This window comes from Chelonoidis abingdonii, chromosome 2 (genome assembly GCF_003597395.2).
Source record: "Chelonoidis abingdonii isolate Lonesome George chromosome 2, CheloAbing_2.0, whole genome shotgun sequence".
NCBI lineage: Eukaryota > Metazoa > Chordata > Testudines > Testudinidae > Chelonoidis > Chelonoidis abingdonii.
Genome location: NC_133770.1, coordinates 73016631 through 73035916, shown reverse-complemented (window position 1 = coordinate 73035916; position 19286 = coordinate 73016631). Strand labels below are relative to the sequence as shown.

The following is a 19286-nucleotide window of genomic DNA, read 5'->3' as shown; positions in this document are numbered from 1 at the left end:
GGACCTTCCCTCAAGAACTCAATGGACTATGGAAGACAACCACTAGAAGTCAACTCAAGGCAACTTGCACAAGTGGCCATTCAAGTGCGGCATATACCAGGTGATGCACTGTCCCGCTCTGTTCTGCTAGGCTTAAACTCCCTCAGCCAGATAATCACAAGGACTGGATACGGTACAGTTCAGGAGTGGAACTACCATCAGCCACTCCTCTACGGATGACATCAAGCTGTATGCTAAGATATGAACGAGACCATCGGACTCGCTTAATCCACCTGACGCGGTCTACAGTGAGGATATCGGGATGTCATCGACTGGAGAAGTGTGGCCGGATGCGTAGTGAGAAGGAGGTAGTCAAGACTGATGGTTAAACTACCAGCGGGCCACATAGGCAGACATACAGACCAGCTACAAGTACCTTGGCATCCCGCAGTCACATGGAAACCACGGGATAGGAAGCAAGGCAAAGACAGCAACATCCAAGTATCACCAAAGGATAAGACAGCGTCCTTGAGAGCCAGCTCAGTGGGAAGAAACAAGATCCACGCATCAACGGATACGCCTGCCGGTCATCAGAATACCCTTGCCGGTATAGGTAGCTGGCCAAGGAGCGACATGGAGGCTGCCGAGGAAAACCGGAAGTCTCACAATGCACGGAGGGTTTTTCCACACCCAAGGTCAACACCCAGGAGGAACTGTAATACCAGCCGGGAAAGGAAGGCGGGCGGGCTTGGTGACGTCAGGCCACTATCCTGGATGAAACCCGAAATATCAGGAGTACATCAGTAAGGAGGCCCCAAAGATGAGCTGCTGAGAAGGAATTGCCTGAGAGCAGCAGCAAGACATGGGAGGAAGACCCAAGAGAAGAAGGTGTCCATGGCAAGAAAAGACCTTCATGGGATGTACATCGACAGAATAGACTGAGGTGCTGACATTGAGAAATTCCATACCAGTGGCTGGAAAGGGCTGGACTAAAAGACAGCACTGAGGCACTGATCCATAAGCAGACAGGAACAGGCCCTGAGCTGAGACCAGATCCATTGAAGCAGGGGTCTAGCCAACCACTAGAGAGGACCCAAGGTGCAGACTGTGAGAGAGGCCTCCAGAGACAGTCACACACGATAGTAGGGCAGGATGCTAAGATGCAGGCAGGAAACAGCATACACTGAAACGGCACAACCAAGTGGCTGCATTGTGTACAGGAACATCTGCGACAGCCATGGCTAGACCCTCCCAAGAACCAAGATGGAGATTCCACGATGAGGCTTGTGGAGAATAGCAGGGCTAGGAATTCTGTGGGACTTCCAGATCCATGACGACAGGCAGGTACTGGCCATCACACCAGACATCGTGGTAATAGACAAGGGCAGAAGGAACAAATGCGGGTTGTGTGTTTTGGATATATAGCAGTGCCAAGTGAAGAACAATCAGGAAGAAGGAATAATGAGAAGCTGGAGAAGTACAGGGCCTAGGTAAAGAGGACAATAGAAGAGATGTGGAAAGTGAAGGCCAGAAGTGGTCCGCCAAGTGGTGGTAGGCACCGCCCTCGGGGCTGTGACTCTAACTGGTGTGAGTGGTCCAACAGATCCCAGAACAACATCAAGCTCTCTGTCCAGAAGAGTGCAAGTGGCTAGGAACAGCTAAGGATACTGCGCAGACCCCAACTCCCAGGCCTCTAGCGTAGAGGAACCCAGTTGAGGAGACAATACCACCCGATCATGGGTGAGAGGGGAATTTTTTTTTTTTTTTTTATATACAAGTTCTAAGCACTCCTGAGAGTCAGGATGTAATACTATTCTCAAAAGAACTGCATCCTGTAACATGTCTTACCCAGCGAGGTCACCCACGTGAGTATCATTATTCAATGATGAAATTTTAAAAAAAATGGCAGCTCTCCTACCAGCCAAGTGTTAAGGCATGTAGCATAATACATTGTCCCAGTCATGGTCTAAGCAGAACATTTTTTCACTAGATGAAATTGGGTCTAGGCATCAACTTAATGTGCTTAAGGAGAAGTAAAATCCTGTGTCATAGGATATGATACCGGCACTAATATTTTTAAGCAAGTTACCAAGGCTATTTCGAAAGAAAACGATGTATTTTAGATACCCATGAATTTCCCAAGAAAAATACGAACAAGGTCTTTTTTGGATCTGTCCACAAAATTGTGCTCTTCTGGGTGCTCTTTTCCCATCCCAGAAAAGCAGCACCATAATATGTCACAGGTGTGTCGAGTATCCACTTTACAAACCCAAGAAATTTTTTATATTGATTTTCTGGAAATAATAAAGACAGAGCATGTGTAGAGGAAATATATATATACATCCAATACACTGAGATCTCTGAGGCCAGTAGCACCTGTTTTACCTGTGCAATAAGTTGCACCAAAAAAGGTTATGAATGGGGAGAATTGTGACATGAGAAGTTGCATGCTTCATTTTCTCCTTCCTTTCCTCACTCTCATCCTTTTTCTTTTGAACAGCTCATTTCTGAGTTTTCCCATTTAATATAAGAGGAAAGTCACCCCGCCACTTCTCTCCCTGCTTGTTATCCTTTGGAATTGATGTGCACATTGCAGTGTCCTTGGTTAAAATATGAGTCTGCAGGACAGGGGAATGAGCAGACACAGACATATTTTTCCAAAAAAAAAAATCATAGTTACATTCAGAGCTATAATATTAAGTTTAATATTTTAAACACTTTAGAGTCAGAAAATGCATAATGTAAGGGCCTAATCCTTACAACTGTGAAAACGGAGTATTGCTCGCTGCCGGCCATAGGCCGATTTATGTCAGTGTAACTACGCTCACTTAAAACAGAAAACAAAAAGCCTCCACTGGATAGTAAGGCTTTGCAGGATCTGTCTAAATTTTTATTAATGTTAACATGTCACAATGCACACATAAGACCCAATTTTGCTTCCTGATATATTTGTTCAGCTCCCATTTAATTAGAGCTGTGATTGTGTCACTGAGCACAAAATTGCACCCATTTTATATTAAAGTTCACAAGTAACAGGATAATTAGTCCAACAAAATGTGCCATATAAGCAATGTAAGTGAGATAAGGTGGCAACTAGAACCTTAACATTTTCATTTCTTGATATTTCAGCTTTTAAAAATGTAACCTTACCGTTATATGTATTGAGGATTGTTTAGTTAATTTCTCTATGTAAGAAGGAAAAGAATGGGATTGAGAGCCTGATCTCAAGATGTTTGAAGTGGATGGGAGTCTTTCTGTTGACTTCATTGACATTCATGTATATGTGTATTGTCATAGCTGCATGATCAGCATTAAAATAGCAACTACTTCTACAGTATGTAGGTAAATATGTAGTGATAAGCATAGTGAAATATGTATTTACTCTGTTCCATAATTCCTTAAATAGAGTAACATAGTAAAAAGTTGCAAAACACTTTTTTTTTAAAAAAAAAGTGCAATCCACTTTGATTTTTTAACTTGATCTGAAGACTAGACCTCAGTGAAGACTGACTACCTGAAAAGCTTCAACTTTTATAGTTGAGCCACTTTTTTCAGTTAACTTGAATGTGTGTGAAAACCTCCAAAACAAAACTAGCACACACCACCACCACAACAAACATCTTTACAGCAGAAAAAAGATAATTTTTATCACCCTTTAATAGCACAAAAATGGGCAAATAGATTTTATTCAAACATTCAAAAAATGTTTGAATATTCTATCTAAATATTCATTTTTACATTTGAAAACAGAGACTATAATGGAGGTCTCAGTGTAACCCTGTAAAAGCATCCTGTAACCATACAAAAGCAGAAATACTATGCTATGAGTAAGACCATTTTAGATTTATTTCTGGCCTGACTGAAACCAGAGCCTGCTTCTGAAATTTTTACAGCTTACTGACTAGATCTAAGACATTCAAATAACCTTTGAATACCCAGTTGGAATACGGTATACGTAAACAAAACTTCACACCTTTCGGAGCTTACCCATAATTAACTAAATGTATGCAAAAAAGCCAAACAGCTTGTGTCATTGTCCCAAATATGGGAACAGCTCATGAAATGGAACTAAACGTAATATGCACTATGATATAATATACTGATGTGAGATTTCTAAAAACAGCTACAGCACTTGACCCAAGGTTTAAGAATCTGAAGTACTGTCCAAAATCTGAGAAGGATAAGGTGTGGAGCATGCTTTTAGAAGTCTTAAAATACAACAGTCTGATGCGGAAACTACAGAACCCAAACCACCAAAAAAGAAAATCAACTTTCTGTGGGTGGCATCTGTCTCAGATGATGAACATCAACATGCGTCAGTTCGCATTGCTTTGGATCATTATCAGGCAAAACCCATCATCAGCATGGACACATGTCCTCTGGAATGGTAGCTGAAGCATGAAGGGACATATGACTCTTTAGTGCATCTGCACATAAATATTTTGCAATGCCAGTACAACAGTGCCCTGTGAATGCCTGTTCTCACTTTCAGGTGACATTGTAGACAAGAAGAAGGCAGCATTATTTCTTGCAAATTGTAATCAACCTTGTTTCTCTGAGTGATTGGCTGGCCAAGAAGTAAGGCTGAGTGGACTTGTAGGCTCTAAAGTTTTACATTGTTTTATTTTTAATGCAGTTTTTTAATACATAATTCTACATTTGTAAGTTAAATTTTCATGATAAAGAGATTACACTACGGACTTGTATTAGGTGAATTGAAAAATACATTTTTTTTGTTTTTTACAGTGCAAATATTTGTAATAAAAAATAAAGTGAGCAGTGTACACTTTGTGTTCTGGGTTGTAACTGAAATTAATGTATTTGGAAATGTAGTAAACATCCAAAAATATTTAAAATAAATAGTATTCTGTTGTTGTTTAACAGCACGATTAATTTGTGGTACTTAGCATTTTAAAGTCTTACTTCTAATATGAAGTACAATTTGAAAACATTAAGCCACATTAACAATGAATTAAAGAAGTAGAAGAAGGTAAGAAGAAAGGAGAAAGCTTTAAGACAAGAGGAAGCTATTTACTCTATCCACTCCCTGTGCCTTCTCTGGAACTACAAGAGTGACTGCTGTCATTATACTGTATGATTATATTGCCTGCCTCTAAAGGCAACTTTTTGTTTCAATGCTAGTGTTGTTAAATTTGATTGTCTCCCTGCATGGACAGGTGACTTACACTTTAATCATGCTGAAACTATAAGAATAAAAATCCAAAAAGGAGAAAGGAGAGAAGATTAATAAATTCATAGAGATTACAGATGAAAAGGACCATCTAGTCCACTACATTGCTAATACAGGAGCGTCCCCTACCATATATCTTTGTTCAGTCTAGTTTTAAAAATCCCAAGAGATAATGCCTGTACTCTATCCCTTGCAACACTAACCCCCTGGCTCAATGTCCTTACTGAGGACATTTTCTTGATGTGTAGTCTGTTTCATTCCATGACACATGTTAATACATCCTCCAGGGGTGAAAGTAACATTAAAGTCTTACCAATATGGGGGCCCACTCTAGGTCCCCAGAAGAGGCATGGCTTTGGATGGATAGGGCGGGGCTGGTGGTCAGCCGCCCTCAGCCAGCCTTTCCGCACTGGCCAGCCCGTGCCACCCAGGGCTCCGGTGGTGATTTAAAGGGCCTGGGGCTCTTTTCGCTGCTGCAGTAGTTGCGGCGGTGGCTGGGAGCCCCGGGCCCTTTTAAATCGCCGTGCCCCGGGGCAGTTGCCCCTTTTGCCCCCCTCCCCCACCAGCAGCCCTCGGTGGGGCAAAAGGAGCAGAAACATTAGCACTGTGTATGGGCCTGTACCGGCAGCCACTTCTTACCAGTATGCCATACTGGCCCACTTTCATCTCTGACATCCTCAACCATTCCTGCCTTGTGTTTGTGTTTCTGTACTTATACAGAGTACAAATACTCATTGACCATTATCATTCAATTAGTTTTTGTGTTGCCAAGGGATTTTTTTACACGTTTTCTCATAAATCGGTCGCTTTACTCCCATAATCATATATATTTTTTGCTCTTCTTTAAATTAACTATAATTTGTTGATGCATTTCAGGTGAGGGACCCTAAACTAAACACAGTACTTTAAGCACAGTTGCACTATGGACATATCTGGCCAGATTCTGCCATCCTTACTCATGCTGGGTAGTACCTTTATTCCAGGAGTAGTCTCAATGAAGTCAAAAGGGCTTCTAATGGAGGAAGGAGTACCCAAAATGAGTAAATCTAAGTCTGACTATTGGGCTCCGATTCAGCAACCATGATTCTTCAGGAAAGCACTTAGGCACAAACTTAATTTTAAGCACACATTTGAGTTCTACTGACGTTAAGCACATGCTGATGTGTTTTTCTGATTCAAGGCCATAGAGAGGAACTAGCCTCTCCCTGTTCCATGATCTGTTACGTAATTTACAAATGGCATTGCCTGGTTTTCCACCATATTTTACTTCAATGTCATTTCTTATTTGTGGTCCAGCTTGATCCTTAGGTCTTATATATTATAATAACAAGTTTGTTACCAAAGTTATACAGCATTTCATGGCTAGGATGTAATTGGAGGGCTTTTTTCATAGCTAGAGTAGGATGTAATTGGGTTATATTTTAAAACTGTAAAGTCACAGTCATAAAATAACTATTTCAGAATGTAAATAAAAAATCCTACCTTTTACAGTATTTTAACCCTTAGGACTGCAAATGGACTAAAGTAAACTGTGTTCTGATTGGTTGGGCTATCTCTAATGTCACAATTCTACCATCTCATTTGCTACAATAATTTGTAAATCAACGTCTAGGTTTTTTAAACATTATCTGCCACCTTTTACTACTGTAATTGTTTCAATAACACTCAGAATCTTATTGTAAAAAATAACTATATAGGAGGTTGTATGGACTCTTTGTACATGATTTTAATAAATAAATGTTTCTTGTGATATTCTTCAAAAATATACAAGTAAAGGAAAAATATAAATCCACACATCTCTGCTTTCTGATGCCATCACAAAATACTATAATTGAGTTTTATTTCATTATTATAATGATGTCTACAGAATATATGTTGATTGTATCTTTAATTTTAGTTTATTGTGTTTGTAATTTAGGGAAAGGAGTCTCTAGGTGAGGATAAGTGCTTCTTTATATGGGAAACTTCTAAATAATTAAAAAATATATGTGTCACTTTGTATATGATAGTTATACACACATTTTTTCTAAACAAATTGAGTGTGTTTCTACAGCTCTATGAAAAATATAAAGCCCTGTAAGTAATGACTGTTATTAATCTATTATCTTTGGCTAAGATCAAGAGTAATATCAATTTAAGGTTTTGTCTTTATCTGACTCATTTCAGAACCCTACGTTTTTTAAAATAGTACAGAATATTAAAAGATTTAAAAAATCAGATAATAGATAGCAGTTATGGCACTTTATCAGACTCAAAGGACTGTGTACAAATATTAACGGCCTAACTTATTAATAAATGATATGACCTCTTTTAAGGGATTATCCTGCATTTGTAAAGGAATGGTGTCAATGGTGTAAAATGCCTTTTCAGTTTAAGAAATTTGTACGTCATAAGTGTTTGTATTATACAGGGGACAGTATGTGTGGTATTTCAATATAGCACTGTATTTTGCAAATGTATTCTAGTAATAAGAAAAAGGTCAAATTCAGTTGATTATCAGTAGTCAAAGTTTTGCTGAAATATTACACGTCTCTTTGTAGCTGCAATATTAACATGCCCAGTGAAAAAGATCAGTACATTTATTTTGTTTACATCTCCTTCTTATTGTTGACTGCAGACCTTACCACTGGGACACCAGCAATATCAAAAACAACAGTGGAAATTCGGAAAAGCAGTGTTATGACAACTGAGATCACCTCTAAAGTGGAAAAAATCCCCACAACAGCCACTAGCAGCAACACATGCCCTTCCATGGAGACCGAGGAAGAAAAGGCAAAAAGACTGCTTTACTGTTCACTATGCAAGGTTGCTGTCAACTCCACCTCGCAGCTGGAGGCGCACAACAGTGGTGAGATGTAGCAATTTCTTTTCTGTCTCAAGAGCTCTGCAATTATCTTCCTCTGAATAGATTAGATCTCTTGCAGCAGGGGACAAAGAGGTGGCAGAAAACTGGCAATTACATGGAATTCATTAACTATTAAAGAAGAAAAATGACAACAAAGAGTCTTTCATAAGGGGAAAAAAGGAAGTCTAGTGCCTGAAAGTTACCAGTTTTCTTAAATTTCACTTTTCGTTGCTTCTAAACATTATGGTGCTAAGTAACAGCTTATACTCTCTTACTCTGACTGCCAGAAGCTGGAACTGGATGACAGGGCATGGATTCCTTGATAATTGCTCTGTTCTGTTCATTCCCTCTGAAGCATCTAGCATTGCCACTGTCAGAAGATAGGATACTGGGCTAGCAGGACCATTGGTCTGATCCAATATGACTGCTCTTACCTTTGGTGCTCAGAATTTGCATACTTTCATTTATGTCAAACAGCAAAGAGCAGGGCCGGCTTTAGGCCGATTCCCCTGAATCGGGCCCCGCGCCTAAAAGGCCACGCAGCGTCCGGAAGAGGGGCCCCACAAGGCAAGGCCCTGGAAGACAACTGCTGCTGAGGAAGGACCCTTCGCGATGTGCCGCCGGAAACAGCAGCAACTGATTGTGCTGCCACCTAATTGCTGCCACTATCTTTGGCAGCAGCTCAATCACTGCTGCTGTCTTCAGCAGCATTTCGGCAGCAGCTCTTTTGAATCAGATCCCACATGTCCTAAAGCCGGCCCTGGCAAAGAGAATAGTTTGGTATAAAATATAACAAATTATTCTGAAATAGAGGGCATCAGCTAGTCAAAATGCAAAGATCAGAGATCAAATTTCTTGCTGAACAATAATTTTTGGTAACCATACAGAATAAAAAAAATAATCCCTGCACTAATTGTCTGATGATGGCTACTGCTTGGCAACTAGTGACTGTCTTTTCCCTAGGTGTAACACTTTCTTGCCACTAGTGTTAGTAGTGTTGGAGAGCCCTGGTGTAGACAGGCCATCATCTGTTGGCAGCATGTTAAACGCCATTTTGATTTGACTTGTTGTGAGCAGGGTTAAGAATTCTGGTGTCAGCAGCCAGCATCTTGTCTATAAAAAAACTCCCAAAATTGCTAGCACCAGTGGGACATTTTGAAAACATTCCCTAATGTAAACAAGGCTGGAAAAACAAGACCTTAGGAGATAGCCAAGAATAGAAAGAATAGACTTGAAGAAGAGAGAGAAAGCTGAACTTAAAGCCTGAAACATAACATAGTGATAGAGATTTCTCAGTGTTGACCTATGAGTTTATCTAACATCTCATGAGTGATCTTAAGCTTGCTATAAGTAGAATGACATTGTAGGGGTATGGTATTGACCGGTGTGTATTTCATACTAATTTGGAAGACACAGATGGGCAAGTAGGTAAACATAAATAATGGGGTTATTAGGCTAAAGGCCTTATTGTATTAGCGTGAGACTCTGTGGGATTAGTTAAGGTAAAGACTGGGTTTTAGCTGAAATATTATAGGCCTAAAACGATGAAAGGTGTTAAATTGAAATCCAAAAGAGAGAACCTTGGCTTGGTGTAATGTTCAATTAAACATGCTAATTTATTGTTTCTGATGGTGAAAAGAAGTTTGAGTAGTTTTAAATATTATGGGCCAGGTCTTTAACTAGTTTAATTTGGTATGTCTCCATTAAAGTCAATGTAGTCATATCAATTCAACATCAGATCAAGATCCAGCCTTGTGTGTTTATCGCAACAGAAAGTCAAAAAGTCTTGAAAATTTAGGTTACTAGTCTGCTAAAGCATATGTGTGCGTGTATGAATTTTGAATAAAGATTGTAACACCATTATTCACATTGAATAGTGGCTTAAACCGTGAGTGGCCACATTAAAATCAGCTTTGTATGGTATTATTTAACATGAGTAAAGATATAACAATCAGACCCTTTATTATTGATTTTTGTCCATTTTTTTTTGGTTAGTAACAAATGTGAGCATTGTCCATATTTCTCTTGTGTTTTGGTTTCTGTCGCGGGCCCTTAAGATCCTTAGATTGCCGCCTGGAGCTTGTGCTCTGTCTGAGTTATTTATTTTTTTGGAAGCTCCAGGATTTGGGAACTGATTATTTAATTGCAGATTCAAGTTTCTGATGCTTAAAAAGTGCTGTTTATCATTCTCATCACAGAAGCCTGCAAATCACTTGCAACAACATCTTTATTAGCTAAATCTCTCTTCCTTTTCAACTACAGTTCATGTCTTATTAGCAGCAGGTGTAATGAAAGAAGTCACACCTATTTAACTTCACCTCAGGACATCCTGAGCATGCCATTACTTACTGGTGGTGGCTGCTTATTCCTGTTTTTTTGCCTAGATAGGTGCATTTAATAATTAAATTCCAGGTAATTATATATTAAATGTGAAATATTGTTACTCTATTATCCTACTGATATAGGCAATGTGGACATGTTTCAAAGATAACACATTGGACAAAACAGAGATTTTATAGATAGATAGATTAGATAATATGTATATAAAAGTTGAACTAATAAAATGCAGTTAACTTGCCCAAAATATCTCTTTCCTATTTGGAATCTCTCCAGGGACTAAGCACAAAACTATGTTGGAAGCTCGGAATGGAAGTGGAACTATTAAAGCCTTTCCCCGGGCAGGCGTCAAAGGCAAGGGACCTGTTAATAAAGGAAACACAGGCCTACAAAACAAAACATTTCACTGTGAAATTTGCGATGTTCACGTAAACTCTGAGACACAACTTAAACAGGTACTTAAACAACACTGAATCCTTGACCCTGCCTTGTTTTCATAAGGGTGAAGTACCTGCGCATTTAGCATGCCAGTGTGATGAGAATTCGCATCAAATGGAGCTTGCTGCTTTTGCCCTTTGTACTTGGGCTTGTGCTCTGTGTGTTTGTTTTCAGTATGATTTTCCATCAGATAAAGTACAATTTCTCAAAAAATACTGATTATATATTTTAAAACTGTTATAGAATCTTTCTCTAAACTACAGTGTTGCAAGTGTCCTTAGACTACCATTATTGTCATGGCTTAATAAACCCTGTCATTTTGTGTTGTGTGATATTTGTATTCACGAGGATGTAGGTGTGTGTGGAGAGGGTCTTTTTATAGAACGTTGAAAAACCTCCTTAGCAGTGTGGGTTGTTTTTATCAGTGTTCCTCTGCAGTCAATAAGCCTCACCTCTAAATTGCAACTACACTAAGTTAGAGTTAATCATTCTCTCTCAGATGAACAAAGCCATTGTTCTGGAAAACACTTAGTTACTTTGTGCCTTTTGGAATTGAAAACTTTTTAAGAAAAGTATGGAGATAAATACTCTGATGGACTACATTTGTACCTGTCATGCTTTCAGGGGAAAAAATGGTTCCTTTCCTTGTTTATCTTACTTGCTATAATTCTTTTCAGAAAAAAAAATGTCTAGAAAAAAACAATTCTTAGCATTTAATGCACCATAAAATCTGTACAGGAAATTACAGTACATTCTAATAGTTTTTATGTATAGGCTCTGCACTGATATGGTTTTATTTTTAATTGACTGCCACTCAGCATTTTGTGTGGCAGTCTTTCAGGGGAAATCTTGAAAGCTCCTGTCTGTCCTACATGGACATTAAAAGTCTCATGACACTTTGTTTTTCAGTAGGGGATGCTCCTGGGTTCTCCCCTCTCTGCTGTGCAGCCGTTGGCTGCATTTCACAGATGCTTCAAGGTGGGATTTTTCTAAAAGGCCTAACTTTGCTCCCATTAAGTCAGCAGTTCTAAAACTCTCATTTAACTTCAATAAAAGCAGAGTAAGATCATGGCTGAGCATTTTGGAAAATGTCGCCCAAATACATGAACCACTAAAAGCTCCTTCAGTTGAAATACATCTAAATGGTTATTAATTATTGCTTTATTTTATTTTAATTTAGTCAAATTAATACTGTTGTGGAGAGCAATAGTCTTCAGGACTGGAGTATGCCTGTTGAAAGGCAGGAGTTGAAGTGAACTATTAATAATGTGATACTGATTGAATAGAAGGTAATTTTTGTAATATCCCTTTTTTAACAGCACATAAGTAGTAGAAGGCACAAAGATCGAGCTGCTGGGAAACCCCCTAAACCTAAATATAGTCCTTACAACAAACTCCAAAAAGGAGCACATCCACTTGGGGTAAGCAAATGATTTTCTCTTCCATGATGTCGTACTGAGAAGGATTTTCAGAAAACATCACTGGGAAAAATATCCAAAAGTTGAATGACAGAGTGGGCTCCAGAGTGTGTGCATGCTGCGGGATATAGCACAGAATCTAGGCTTGATCACATTCCTAAATCTGTTGCTTACATCCCTTGGGGCCGTTCAAATGCATCCTAGATGTGAGGAATGTCAGTTCTCAGTAGTAGAAGGAGATGGGCAGTAGGAAGTGATAGCTCACTGTACAACTGAAGACAATTGAAATCTTTCTATTAACTTCAATGGGCATTGGACTAAGCCCCATAAGCACCCTTTTGGGAGTGGTACTATAGATGATCTCAGAACAGGGTTCCATTATAAAGGTTATTAGAAAGAAAGACAATCCAAAGGGGCAGAAAGATAGTTCCCCAGAATGATAAGGGCTATAAAGATCCTATCTACACCTTCCACAGTGAATGCCCAAGAGGTTAATGCTCAGATTGCTGGACAGGATCCACTATAAAACACACAACATTTTTATTTTATTTTAATTTAATTTGCATTTATTAAAATTACCAAGATAAATTAAACATAGTCAAAAATCTATCATTTTATCTTGTGCAATTTCAAGCCAGGGCTGGTCACATTCCCTCCCACTGGAGAAACTATTTCACGCCCAGATCTTGTTAACTTCAAAGACTTGGGCCAAAGGAAAAATAATGTATATTTGCATTTAATAAAACCCTCTTAGCGTCTTGCATTAGTAATAAATACTCTAGGTCCCTGGGATAGTGGAGTGTAACATAGCATCCATCTGTCAGATGATCTACCTGCGAATTCTTCACATAGCATTCCTAATGCGATACAGTTTTTCACTGAGATTCATTTTTCTAGTATTTGATGCAGGCTCTTAACAAATCCCTGGTGCTGTTATGTACCAGCCAGTTGTTCGTGAGCTGCAGTGAGGATCAGGGCTCTGTTGCACTAGGTGCTGTACAGATGAGTAACAAAGAACACAGTCCCTCCCCAAGAGCTCACAGTCTACATGCCAGACAGGAGCCAACAGCTGGATGTAAGAGCCAAATGAACTGGGAGGATGAGGTAGTAGTTAACAAGCACAAGTTAGCAGAGAAGAGAAGCTATAACTTACTCAGGATAAGGTTAAAAGAGGGTTTTTTTGAGAGCTGGTGGGCTGTTTTGGTTTTGTTTTCCTTCTGCAAAATAACCTGGACAATGCTGTTGTTTGGAATTCAAATGAGATAGACAAAAAGCCAAAAATACGTTGATCTTCCTTTGATTATAAATGTTTTTGGTAAGTTCTAAAGCTGATTAACTTTTTTTCAACATTTTAGTTTTTTGAGTCATTTAGTTGCTCTGCCTCAGTTTACGCATCTGTAAAATGGGACCAATAATACTTAGCTATTTCACAGGGATGTCCTGCATGTTAATTAGTATTTGTAGACTACTTTGAAAATGTATAGTGCTATATACTGTATGCACTAAGCATTACTATTATTTAATCTCTCTTGGAAATAGAACCATGAGCACTTCAACAAATGAATTGAAAGCCTATATAGTTTCAATAGAATACTAGCTCTTAAACTTTTCAACGAATCAGAGCACCATGCTGTAGTTTCTATATCAACAGTATCCTAAGGGGATTTTTTCTTCTTTTCCCAGTGGCAGAAATACACCAGAGTCACTAACAGCTTTGCTACATTCATGGGATCGTAGAATTTAGAGATGGGGAAAGACCTATTACAGTTCTGTAACTCATCTTGTTCAACATTCTACCAATGTAGTATTGTTCCCTAGTGTATATTTTTCTAATGCTTGCCTAGTGTAGTTTTAAATGTCTCGTACAAAGGGGCTTCACCACTTCCCTTGAGATATTATTACACAGTTTAATAGGTCTCACTGTTAGGAAGTTCCAGACTACATTGGGACTCACTCTGTCCCTCTCCAAACTGATGGGTCCTGCACATAAAAAGCTAACATGACAAAAATTCCAAGTTGTTGTGATTCATTTTCTCGCTTTTCAAATCCATTTTATTATATAATAAAAAATCTCACATATCAGCATGATTTTTCTGATTAATTTATTCTAAATAAAGATTGTTTTAAAAACCCTATTTAAATATAAATAGAAAATGAGGAAAAATAAAATCATAGAAAGGGAAGTAGAGAGCTTGCACCATGACCTGCTAAAGGGTGTGACATTGGTTGTTTCAATGACCATAACGAAGACCTGGGGGTAGATTTTCATAGACACAATGGGGGAGTTAAATGTCCAATACCCAAAATATCTCAATGGGGTTAGATGCCTAACTTCCCTTTGTGCCTTTGAAAATTTCCCCCAAAATTCTTCAGCAAACTTGAAGTCAGCTGGCAGAGCAGCAGATCCAAGACCTGTGAGCTGATAGCTGGTAGATAAAAACTGAACTTTTGGATGATGGATAACGTTGATGGACTGCACAGGTGAAATTCACTGTTGATTTATGGGGTAGTCCTCCTGAGTCCAAGGGGCCAAGCTGGGGCAGTGTGGTGTTATTTGAACGAACACACACACACACACACACACACACACGAGTCTATTGGCTGGGGTGAAATTGGCCCTAATAAGTAAGAAATGTCCATATTTATTCCGCGATGTACAACTTACTGAGAGAGAGAGTTGCAGCCCACGGACACAAGGCCTGATCCAAAGTCAACTGAAGTCAACAGGAGTCTTCCACTGGCTTTGGAGGTGGCCTATATTCTCATCTTGTGTTGTACTCTCTCATACTAGGATAGTTTATGCACATATCAAACGTCAGTGCTAATACACTAACATGACATCTACCTCGAAGTGTATTTTTAATTATACTCAAATATAGTTAAGCATTTTGCTCGCATTGTGTGTGTTTGAAAGCTGTAAATGGAGAGCTTCATGGTGCTGATGCTTTAAAAGCTGGTTAAAGAAAAATCTGCAGTGCTTAGCTACAGTACTATATCACAACTCACTGAATAGTGATCGCATAAAGATGTACATCAAAAATGAATGTTCAAAACCAAGTTTTTAAGATACCTGTCACTTTTCATTGTCTCCATAACTGTGAACAGCATCTCACTGAGAAATGCTATTTTACTGATTTCTCCCAGCAGGAGAGCCAGTCAGACGATGTAGAATAGGGAAAAGGGAATGCATCTCCTATTTGAATGCATGACAAATCAGGAGACGTTCATAGATGTTGTTAGGTAAAATCTTTTTATGTTTTCCAGGGGCAGGTGTTAATAAACAGTGGTTCACTGAGTATGTTTTTTTTTTAATGAAGCTTACTTAGCAACGATAAAGTACCTGCTTTATAATACATTCAAATGGGATGTATTTTCACTAAGTTCTAGTCTGCAGCATCACGCTATCCAGATGGCTGCTTCCTCACTGATTGTCAGTTCTTTTTTATTCAGTTTTTCCAGGGCAACTGCAACTCCCCTTAAATTTTGGGCAAGCTGACTTTGCTCAGCCCGTCAGGACTCACTAAAATGTTGATTTGAAATTATGTATCAAATTATAGGTTTCCACATTAAGATGCAAAACCAAAACCAAAATAATATTGGGTTTCAGTAGCCTCTACCAAAACAACATGGACATAATCCTTCCGAATTGGAGTGTGTGATATAGCACCTCTTTTGTTACACAGATGCAGCTCACTTTTAGTGCCAGAAACTAAAACCACTCCTCTCTGTCTATATTTTTCATATATAATCTAAGAAGAGTAACCTGTCACATGGCTAATATGAACAAATTCTGCTTTCTCTGTTTCTTTCTTTCTTTTCCTCACAGGTAAAATTAATATTTTCAAAGGAACCTTCAAAGCCAATGGCTCCACGAATCTTACCAAACCCACTAGCAGCTGCAGCAGCAGCTGCTGCTGTGGCTGTGAATTCCCCTTTCAGCCTTCGAACAGCCCCAGCAGCTACCCTATTCCAGACTACAGCACTTCCTCCAGCACTCCTACGACCAGCTCCTGGACCTATACGGACCACCCATACTCCTGTGCTGTTTGCTCCTTACTGAACTCCAAACAGGAATCAATTGTACTGCAATAATTTTTCAAAACAAAAACAAACAAAAAGAAGCAAATCAAGAACATGGAACTATGCAGTGTTTATTTATAGTTTAAAGTATATATGAAGAGCCAGGACTTTTGATAGAGAATTGATCAAATTCTAAAAGAGGAAAGGGGCAGTATTTTCTCCAGATGAGAACATCCCTCTTGAATATTGACCGTTTTAGAAGTGATCTCCAGCATTGACTCACAGTGATATACAGAACTTGTGAAGCCTTTTTGATTATGCTTTTTGGCACATATTTCCCCTGAAATGTCTTTCCTGCTTTATGAAACAACTTACAAATTTGTCTAAAGGGCATTAACTGGTTCCAATGTACATAAAATACTTTATTCTGTAGATTAAAAGAAGAAGAAGAAAAAAGAAACACTGTGAATAGTAGTACCCTTACTGATTCTCCTGCCAAATGAGCAGTTACTGGGTATTTTTCTGAACAAAAGTAGCTACAATAGATGTCTTGTACAACAATAGTATTGTGTCTCTATCTATGCCACTAGGTTTATAACTGAGTTGCAAAAGGTAAAATGAACAAATTATCTCACTCTGTTAAATAGGCAAAATGACAATGATAATGTGGTGTTCCTAGTTAGAAAACTTTCCTTTCCTCACCTAATAGAAAAAGTTAAAGTACAGAGACATACAGTAGATCTATGGTTAAGACAAAATAAGAGATAAAGAACATTTACTGCAAAAATTCCATATGCTGTACACTAAATTGGCACATTTCTATCTAAATGAAAAATATGTGTACAGTGTATGTATCCGAAAGAGCTAATACTTACAGGATGGAACTAACATGAAAGGCATAAAGGTGGACAGCAAAAATATTCTGTTTTCATGAGTCACAGAGAAGTATAACTTCATTAGTGGTAGAACAAAGTGATGTCAAGAGTGGGTTATTCATGGTCACACCTAGCAAATGAAAACCAACTGTGAAAAACTGGCCCCTTTGAGAACAGGAGATTTGCCACTGACTTCAGAGGAGCCAAGATTTCACCCCAAGACTAGGACATATTCTATTTATATCATACCAGTGGGACTATCTGTATTAAGTAGAGGTCAAAACTTGTTTGTTATAGGTATAGTAATAGAAATAAATATGTTCTATGATTTTATTTCCTACTCATGTGATATACACACATATATATAATCTAAGCAGCAACACACAGTATACATATTATGAAATAATTGCACATCATGGGTCTGAAGCAAATACCACCTTTAGGATCCTAATGGACCCTACATTCTGTAGCTGATCTTTGCTTCTTTGCAAGGTTTTAAAGCCTTATATATTCACTATGAGGCGTAAAGGGGTTGATAGTGTCCCTATAAAATAGGATTCATCAGGGGTATATATAGATATATTGTATATATGTTAGAGTAAGAAAAATAACTTATAAACAGAAAATCTACTATATAAAGTAATTATATAACCATTCAGTTTCATATGTGGATCATTAAATAGTAAGAAACAGCAGAGAAGAAAATTCGGCATGTCTTGAATCTCTGATATGTGGTGCCTGCTTTTCCCCATAGAGATCTGAAAAATATCTATTAAGATTATGGAGCGGACTTCTGAGTCTGATGCAGTCACTCTGATTTGTAGCTCAGTGAAAAGCCTACCGTACTTTTAAGACAAAGAAAAAAAATTGAAACCATAATTTAAGTTCAGGTGTGTGTGTGGGGGGCGTAGTTTAAAAGATTTTTTAACAATGCTTTTAATATAAAATAATGGCCATGCAGTTACTACCTAAAAGTGCATGGGGTTAACATAAGCAGTTTGGGAGATGTACAAGATGGGAATATGCAGCACCCTGGATTTTCGGGTTATTAGTGGGCCTTCCATACACATTTTTAAAGCTTATCTGCATATAATTTTTTTTTTTTTACAAAAATAAATAAAAGAGAGAAAGAAAAAGTGTTCCCTGGATGGCTGTGTCCAAAGAATTCCAAAGAGATGTGTTTATTTCTCTGTAAGGATTAATTAAAATAAGCTCTGTATTAATCACGTCTATTATTTGGTCCAGTTTATCTGCAAAAGTTTGTGCCTTGAAATCAAGTTGGTTGATAGTAATCACCTTAATTAGATATAGGACAGAAACTACATACTGTGGTGATTTCAGGATTACTTACTTACATGAATTTCTTTGGCCCAAGATATTCATAAATAGGAGAGAAGGATCAGAGGGGTAGCCATATCAGTCTGGATGTGTAAAAGCAGCAAAGAATCCTGTGGAACCTTATAGACTAACAGACGTTTTGGAGCATGAGCATTCGTGGGTGAATACCCACTTCGTCGGATGCATGTAGTGGAAATTTCCAGGGGCAGGTATATATATGCAAGCAAGAAGCAAGCTAGAGATAACGAGGTTAGTTCAATCAGGGAGGATGAGGCCCTGTTCTAGCAGTGGATTGAAACAAGGGGGAGAAATGGTTTTGTAGTGTTGGCAAGCCAATTCACAATCTTTGTTATTCTGAGCTGATGGTGTCAAATTTTCAGCCGTGAACTGAGCTCAGCAGTTTCTCTTTGAATCTGATCCTGAAGTTTTTTGCTGCAGGGATGGCCCTTAAGATCTGTTATAGTGTGGCCAGGGAGGTTGAAGTGTTCTCCTACAAGGTTTTGTATATTGCCTTCCTATATCTGATTTGTGTCCATTTTCCTTTTCGTAGAGACTGTCCAGTTTGGCCGATGTACATAGCAGAGGGGCATTGCTGGCATAATGATGACATATATTACATTGGTGGACGTGCAGGTGATGGTGTGGCTGATCTGGTTAGGTCCTGTGATGGTGTTGCTGGTGTAGATATGTGCAGAGTTGGCATTGAGGTTTGTTGCATGGATTGGTTCCTGAGCTAGACTTATACGGTGTGGTGTGCAGTTACTGTGAGAAATATGTTTCAGGTTGGCAGATGTCTGTGGGTCATGACTGGCCTGCCACCACAGGTCTGTGAAAGTGTGGGATCA

At 38.6% G+C, this 19286-nt stretch overlaps 1 protein-coding gene across 3 annotated transcripts in view; it reads left to right on the top strand.

Moving 5' to 3' along the window:
- ZNF385D (zinc finger protein 385D) overlaps window positions 1-18715 on the top strand; it is a 419438-nt gene extending 400723 nt beyond the window's left edge. For all 3 annotated transcript variants that reach the window (XM_032781181.2, XM_032781182.2, XM_032781179.2), the window contains 4 exons: window positions 7788-8018; window positions 10629-10807; window positions 12110-12211; window positions 16035-18715. In XM_032781181.2, the coding sequence (XP_032637072.1) occupies window positions 7788-8018; window positions 10629-10807; window positions 12110-12211; window positions 16035-16268 (746 nt within the window). In that variant the 3' untranslated portion in view covers window positions 16269-18715. The remainder of the gene's footprint in view (window positions 1-7787; window positions 8019-10628; window positions 10808-12109; window positions 12212-16034) is intronic.
- The last annotated feature ends 571 nt before the right edge of the window (window positions 18716-19286 follow it).